The sequence below is a fragment of the Peromyscus eremicus genome, chromosome 22 (assembly GCF_949786415.1).
Source record: "Peromyscus eremicus chromosome 22, PerEre_H2_v1, whole genome shotgun sequence".
Taxonomy (NCBI): Eukaryota; Metazoa; Chordata; class Mammalia; order Rodentia; family Cricetidae; genus Peromyscus; species Peromyscus eremicus.
In genome coordinates, this window is record NC_081437.1 from 5,742,501 (window position 1) to 5,750,085 (window position 7,585).

Here is a 7,585-nt window from a genome sequence, read left to right on the forward strand (position 1 = left end):
TTTGCTAGTAGTGTAGATTGAGATTCTTGCCACAATTTAAAAAAATGACTAACTCAAGATGATGGACACTCTAATTTACGGCAACACTCTATGCATATCATAACATCATGCTGCCCGGTTTAAATAAACAGAGTAAAATTTTAGTTAAAACCAGGTATGGGGACCGGGGAGGGATCAACAGACAACTGTGCTTACTACACAGGTCTGGGAACCTGAGATCGAAAACCAGAACCCATGTGAGGGGAGAGGGAAAGAACGGAGTCCATAAAGTTGTCCTCAGACCTCCAGACACTTGAGTGTGCACATGCACGCACGCGCGCACACACACACACACACACACATGCACACGCACACGCATGCACACACATACATACACAATAATAATAATACCAATAACAAATTGTAAGTAGCTACCACACCGGCCAGGCTTCTATGTGGGGTCTGGGACTCTGTCCCATCCTTGCACACAGCCAGGTGCTTATCCACTGAGCCACCTCCCAGACCAAAATGCATATTTTAAAAGGCTCGCCGGGCGGTGGTGGCGCACGCCTTTAATCCCAGCACTCGGGAGGCAGAGCCAGGTGGATCTCTGTGAGTTCGAGGCCAGCCTGGGCTACCAAGTGAGTTCCAGGAGAGGCGCAAAGCTACACAGAGAAACCCTGTCTCGAAAAACCAAAAAAAAAAAAAAAAAAAAAAAAGGCTCTTTGAGGTCCTCAGTTATTAAAAGTGCAAGGAAATCCTGTGACTAAAAAAATGTTTAAAACTGATAACACCGGCTATTCCTAAGAAGCGGAGAACACAGCCAAAAAATACATATAACAAAGGAAAACGTGCTCTAAAAACAGAATTGACAGAGGTAAATGACTTACTCAATTGTGGATTTTGTTTGAGCTCGTTATCAAAAGAGATAAAAAAGATTGTAGCAGTTTAGGTTATTTTAATCAGGCTTTCTAAAGCCTACCATGAGAAGATACAATTAAGAAGTACTTCAATTTCATGAGGCTCTTTATTTGAGACTCTTATTGAAGGAAACCCAGAAATTAAGACAGATAAGGACAGGGTCTGTAGCACACTCTCTTCTCCAGCCTCTTCATTGTGAATTTCGAGGAAGAGAATAAGAAAAACTGTCTTATTTTAAATGTAATTATTTCTATTATTCTAACCTCCAAGACAGAATAAAAAAAGAAGGCGCTGAGTGAGAACTAGCTAGGTCCAGACTTCGTTGGGCTGTTTTGTGATTTAAATCACTGGTAATGTTACCATCTTCTGGGCAAAATGGAGCACTGCAGTTTTTGAATGACAAGAAAAATGAGACGTTTTTAACCGTGCTTTTGATAAAAGACATTCAAATATTTTCCTCCTGCTTATGCCTCACACCCTCTCACCAACCTCAAGTGAAAAGAACCCTCAGGGTTGTTGGACTGAGACACAGAGACTACTTAACCACGCACGGCAGCTTGAACCTGTACTGCCAGCTCTCAGAGCTGAGGCAGAGGACAACTGAGCTCCAGGCCAGCCTGGGCGGTAATAGTCAGTTCAACTATAGGTTCCTGCCTCAAAAAAAAATCTCATATATATATATATATATATATATATATATGAGATTTGCAAAGGGCTCGACAGAGTGGTAGTGAAGGGAATGTCTTGATAAAATAGTAGAGTGCGAAATGAAAGAGCTAAAGAAACAATCACTGATAAAAAATGTTTCAGCATGTCAGCTTCACAATGACGCTCTCATGAGTGTGTGTGTGTGTGTGTGTGTGTGTGTGTGTGTGTGTGGTTTATACTCATGTGTATGTGGCATGTGTGCAGAATATGCATGTGTGTATGGTTTATACATATATGTATGACAGTGCATGTGTGTATGCAATCTATGCACATATGTGGTATGTACATGTGTATGGTGGGTGTGTGGTATATGCATATGTGTGTGGTGTATGCATGTGATATATGCACGTGTGATATATGCATGTGTGGTTGGTGTTTGCATGTGGTAGCTGCACATATATGCATATGATATGTGTGCAGTATATGCACGTGTGTATATATTTGCATTGGCTACAGGAGAACATCCAGTGTCCTACTCAGTATCACTCTCTGCCTCGTACCTTTTGAGACAGAGTCTCTCACAGAATGTGCAGCTAGGCCAAAGGCCAGCAAGCCACGAAAATCCTTCTCTCTCCACCCCTCACAGTCTGGGGTTAACATGCTTGTAAGGCCACATGCGGGTCTTTACATGGGTGCTGGGATCAAAACTCAGGTCTCACGCTTGCACAGCACGTGTCCTTACCACTAAGCCATCTCGCCGGTCCTATGACGGACCCTCACGGAGCAATATCATATCTTACAGGTTAGTGAGATAAAATTTGTGCTTGGTAATTCAACATGCATTTGCTGATTTATTTCATTTTCATCATTGCTGTCGTACTTCAACTAATTTTGAATGGAAGGAGTGAGGCAGGACGGGAAGACTGAGGACATCAAAGGGGAAGGGTGTCGCCTCATCCCAGAGCCCAGCGGAAGCCGAGAATCAGAAAACCCAGCCCAGGAGCTGGAGAGATGGCTCAGAGAACCCAGGCTCCAGTCCCAGCACCCACACGGCAGCTCACAACCATCTGTAACTCCAGTTCCAGGAGACCTGATGCCCTCTTCTGGCCTCCACTGGCACCATATACAAAATACACACGGTGCACAGACATGCATGCAGGTAAAACACCCATGCACATAAAATAAAAGTAAATCATTAAAAAAAAAAAATACCCACTATGGCTCAGGATCAGGGTCTGGGGAAGGGGCTGCAGGCACCGTGTGGATGGTGGCCAAAAGCCCCTGAAAGAGCCCAAGAAGTAGGCTAAGGAGATGGGTGGGAAGAAAAGAGAAGCCAGCAGCAAAGGCAGCAGGGAAGGACGCTGGCTACAGAGGAATCAAGAAATCAGCCATCAGTGAGCTCTGCCTGGATGGGGTGACCTCGTCCACTCCTGTTTAAACATCTGGATGCCTCGCCATCACTTCTTTGCTACCCGTTGCTAGAATGAAGTGCTGCCTTGGAGCCTGCTAAACACTGTAAGACATTTGGTAAAAATAAATAAATAAAAATCATAAAGTAAATCCAGTCTCAGATTCTGCCAGCGCCTACTATTCATCTTTGCTCTGTTCTGAATTGTGTGTCACCTTGAATTAAACTCATTTAAAAAGATATATTTGTGTACATATATATGTACACGCACACACATACACACACACACACACATATACATAGTCTTTTAATAAACCCCAACTCTGCTTCGAACTGCTTCACTCTGGAATCTTTTCTGCACTGAAGCCAAGGATCCCACTCTACCTGAGTTGAGGTCCCTAACAGAGGTCCTCGGCCTGCTGTGGGTGGAGGTGCAGACCTGTGTCTCTGTCCCTGTTGCCACTGACTGAAGATTTTTTTTTTCTTCACTGTGGCTGACATGACATGGGAAATAAGAATTTCCCCAAACATATGAAGAATAATCTATTTATGACAATCTAATCCAAAAACCACCCTTCCTTCTTACAAATACTGTTCTACTGAACTTCAACTAGCACTAACAAAATCTATTTGTGTGTACACATCTAGACACATGTACTCAAGCAGCCTAGAGCTTACAGGGATCAGAAAAGAGTGGAATGAGGAAAGGCCAGATAGATTAGTATCCGTTTGATCTTTTATTAGTCTTTACCAGTTTTAATTGACACACATAAACCTGGACAACATTTTTCCTTAAAAGCAAAGGTCTAGATTTAGAATGAAATAAAATAAAATGCATATAGTTAATCCCTCGCTACTACTTCATATAGTCAAAACTATAAGGTAGCCTGAATTACCTCCATATTCTTTTCACTCTGTCTTGCTTCCAATGCAATAATAGATTTGTAATGTGCAAGGGAGGGAGGGGAGAGGAGGGGAGGGGAAGGGAGGAGAGGGGAGGGGAGGGGAGGGGAGAGGAGAGGAGAGGAGGGAGGGGAAAGGAGAGGAGGGGAGGGGAGGGGAGAGGAGGGGAAGGAGGGGAGGGAGGGAGGGGAGGGAGGGAAGGGAGTGGAGGGGAGGGAGGGGAGGGAGGGGAGCAAGCAAGCACAAGCATCTACCTTTCCCACTGATAATTCAGCAATGATGGTTGGATTACTCCCTCACAACACCCAGTTGACTTCTCAGAAATAACAGTGGACGCTGCAAACTTTACAAACTATGACACTTGTTTCTCTAGAGTAACGGATTGTTAAAACTAGTTTTAATAATGATGTGAGTTTTTTTAAATAAACTATAATAGCTTATAATAAAATATAAACTAAAATAAAATATACCGTGTCCATCTAATTAAATCATCTAAAGGTGAGGCCCTCTCTACCTTAAGAACATCAATTATCCTGACTACAACACAGTACCAAACAGGAACTTGTTCTGAAAACAGAAAAGGTCTTTGACGGATTCTCTCCAACCTGTTGACTGCAGCGTGGGTAAACCATGTGGCAGCTGAAGCGTGAACAGGGGCGAGTGGACACTATTTCTGAAGAAGTCCTCTGTCGCTTTAGACTGTAAAACTTTGGTTTCCCAGAGCTGAGAGGGAAAAAAAAAAATACTGTTTTATTTTTGTTGATAGTGTTTTTAAAAAGCACTAATATTATGTTGTTGTCGTTTTCCCCTAAGTGTGTGAGCTGTCAGCGGACAAGACAAGGAACACATACCAACACAACACAACAATACAACACAGGGCGAGAAGTACTATAACGTATCAGGCTGTGAAGATGAAACAGGAGAGACGTGAGCACAAACCTTCTTCAAGTCTTTTAACACCTGCTCTTCGATGCCTTCCTCGGCAAACAGGTCCCGCACACCTTCGATTACGTCTTCAATCACAGACCGGTAGAGTTTGGGCTACATGAGAGCAATTGTTAGAGGCTTTGAGTCTCAAATCGGAATGCACTTGCCTTAAAAGACATGCCGATGGGGGCTGGAGAGATGGCCAGAGAGCACTTGCTGCTCTTGAGGAGGCCCTGGGTTTGATCCCCAGCACCCATGTCGGTCACAACTCACAACTGCCTGTAACTCCAGCTTCAGGGGACTCTGGCGCTTCTCCTAATCTCCTTGGGCTGTACTCCCGTACACATACCCCCACGCAGATGCACACACATGCACACATAACTAAATCATTAAAAATACACTCTCCAATCCTCGGTTTGAAGAAGACCACCACCACGGTTACTAAGTACACCCTGCCCCCAGTACGGTCTTGGCTCTTTATAAATTGTATTCACTGTCTGTCATCCCTTGGAGGCCCCTACCTACAAGGCTAAGTCACAAGGCTACAGCACACCTGGAGGTGATCTCACAGATGGGGTGTGCTATGCTCATCTGTCTTGACTTTTGTGTATCTAACCTTCCTGTTCCTTTTGGAAAGGGAAATTGGAGGCAGCTGGGAATAATCCCCTGTTTTCAATCTACCCTTTTCTCAACGTAAACATACTGTTAGAGAACCACCATGGATGTAAATGAACATCAGCCTTAAAAGCGGGCCAGTCAGAGCCCACTCTGCTTCCAAAGTAGATGTAGAGAGAGGGCTATCCTAACCCTACCCCTGCGTCCTGGTGAATGTCCTGTGACAGTCACCAGTAAGTGCACAAAGAAATGGAAGGTGCTAAAACCATGCCATGAAACACAATCAGGCAGGGTCTACCCAGAGTCACATATTATACCAACAGCACAAGAAACATGTGAAATATACTCGGCCCTTCTGTTCTGTATAAAATGTGTCCTGCATAGGCCTCCCATGCAACAATCTGATCCAGGCGAAGGCCACAGATCACATGGTAAAACAAGAACTCCAGTTGTTCTTATTCTGGATTGCCTAAATCCAGCCCAAACGAAAACCGTGGACTGCTTTTTCACGCTTCCCACAAAAATACTCTTGCTCCAGGAACAGCGCATTTTCAACTAATCCTTCCAAAGATCCAGGGTAAGTCTCTGAACAGGCCAATCAGTAACATCTAAATGTTAGTCACAGGCAGCCCCATTAAGACTAAGCGCTCCCAGATGAGCTGCTTCTTTTAAAACAGTCTACCCTGATAAAGGCTTCTAAACTGACGGCTGGGTTTTAATCCCAGCTAAATGATCACACTCTAAGAGCTGGAGGGAAAAACTCCTAGGGCTAAAAACATCTTTTAAGATCTTCCCTTGGAGTGTAACAGTGGCAGTCCGAAAGAAGCCAATAAAATACAATTTTCCAAAAGCGAAGTAAGTATTGAACGTAGTCTCTCTTGTAGGACTACCGTTAAGCTTCATATTGCTTTCTCTATGTTATCTTTATTAAAACTATATATAGTCTGGACCTCCATCTTACCTGCGTCTCTAAAAGAAAACATATTCTCATTTGGCAGTCACACTCAGGCAAACTGGTACTTTACACTTCTTAAAGCATCATAAAATGAACATACATGAGTATCTCTCTCAAAATGGAACCCTTTGTGCTGCATAGATACACATGGAATTTTACAGACACAAACCTCATTGTCTTTCAGGAAATGTGCATCTGTTGATACTGTTTTTTGCCCTTAACTTGGGGCTCTCACTTCGATGGAGGGCCTAATAAGCGCTGTTTTGCCGGTAAAATCTCACCGTGAGGTTTTGAAACCCTTGTGGCAGTGTGTGGGGGGTTCACATTTAAGCGTTAAGATCTTAAGGTACAAGGAGAGGCAGGATCGTGGGACAACAATCCAAATCTCATCACCAGGTTAGGGAGCAAAACCGCGTGAACTAGCAATGTCCTAATAAAGAACTAGATTCAGGGCTGGTGTTTGCGGTGAGAGGAGGCGGGGGAAGGATCCAGAGTCGGAAGCCAGCCTGGGGTTACTTTATACATTTAAAAAATAAAAAGGAAGTGAACGTGGAGGAAACCATCCTGGGTGCTCTGCCGCTACACAATTTCTGGGCGCCCTAACCTAGGTAGCCTCAGTTGGAGTGGGAAGCACAACTTTCTCCAGTGGGACCAGGGCCCACGTGGCTGTCTGCAGCTCCCTCTAACCCATGGCGAGACCGGGTGCCTATCCAAATCTGCGACTTGTCATGGAGGGCCAAAGGGTGTCGGCAAAGCCTACCCGCCTCCTTACCACCAGGTTGACGAAGGCCATGCCAGCGGCTCTGCGCCCGACCGTTTGCGCCTGCGCCTGCGTGGCAGAGAGTCGCCAGGCTCGCTTTTGAACCGCGGCGCGGCGCTCGTTGCTGCGCAACCGCGAGGACGCTGGGGGGCGGGGCTGAGTAGGGCGGGACAAGAAAGAAGGCTAGTGATTGGAGGGATGGAGTTTGGGCGTGGCACGGGTGTGGTAGGTGCCTGACCAGCTGTAGCAGACTAAGCCAGCCTGTGCATTGGCAGATGGGGCAACTTCACCTTTGAAGGATGTAGGGAGAAGAAAGAAGGCAGATGAGTTATTTCTGCTTTTACCAGTTTGTCATGCCTCCCTAAACCCCGTTCACAGCTGCGCTCCATGCTGCCACACAAAAGTGTGACGAGAGCCAAACTCTTCTATAACTAGCTGTTGAAGTGTGGGCCAAAGCAGCAGCAACTTC

At 45.1% G+C, this 7,585-nt stretch overlaps 1 protein-coding gene across 3 annotated transcripts in view; it reads right to left on the reverse strand.

The window, feature by feature from the left end:
• The window catches only part of Gtf2a1l (general transcription factor IIA subunit 1 like), a 37,750-nt gene extending 30,527 nt beyond the window's left edge, over positions 1–7,223 (reverse strand). The window contains exons 1-3 of one of the 3 annotated variants that reach the window (XM_059248647.1): positions 7,129–7,223; positions 4,799–4,900; positions 4,465–4,582 (exon numbers count right to left, since the gene is read on the reverse strand). In XM_059248647.1, the coding sequence (XP_059104630.1) occupies positions 4,465–4,582; positions 4,799–4,900; positions 7,129–7,149 (241 nt within the window). In that variant the 5' untranslated portion in view covers positions 7,150–7,223. Of the gene's footprint in view, positions 1–4,464; positions 4,583–4,798; positions 4,901–6,362; positions 6,481–7,116 lie in introns of those variants that run through there. The other 2 variants (XM_059248645.1, XM_059248646.1) reach the window with 2 other exon arrangements.
• Between the last annotated feature and the right edge of the window lie 362 nt (positions 7,224–7,585).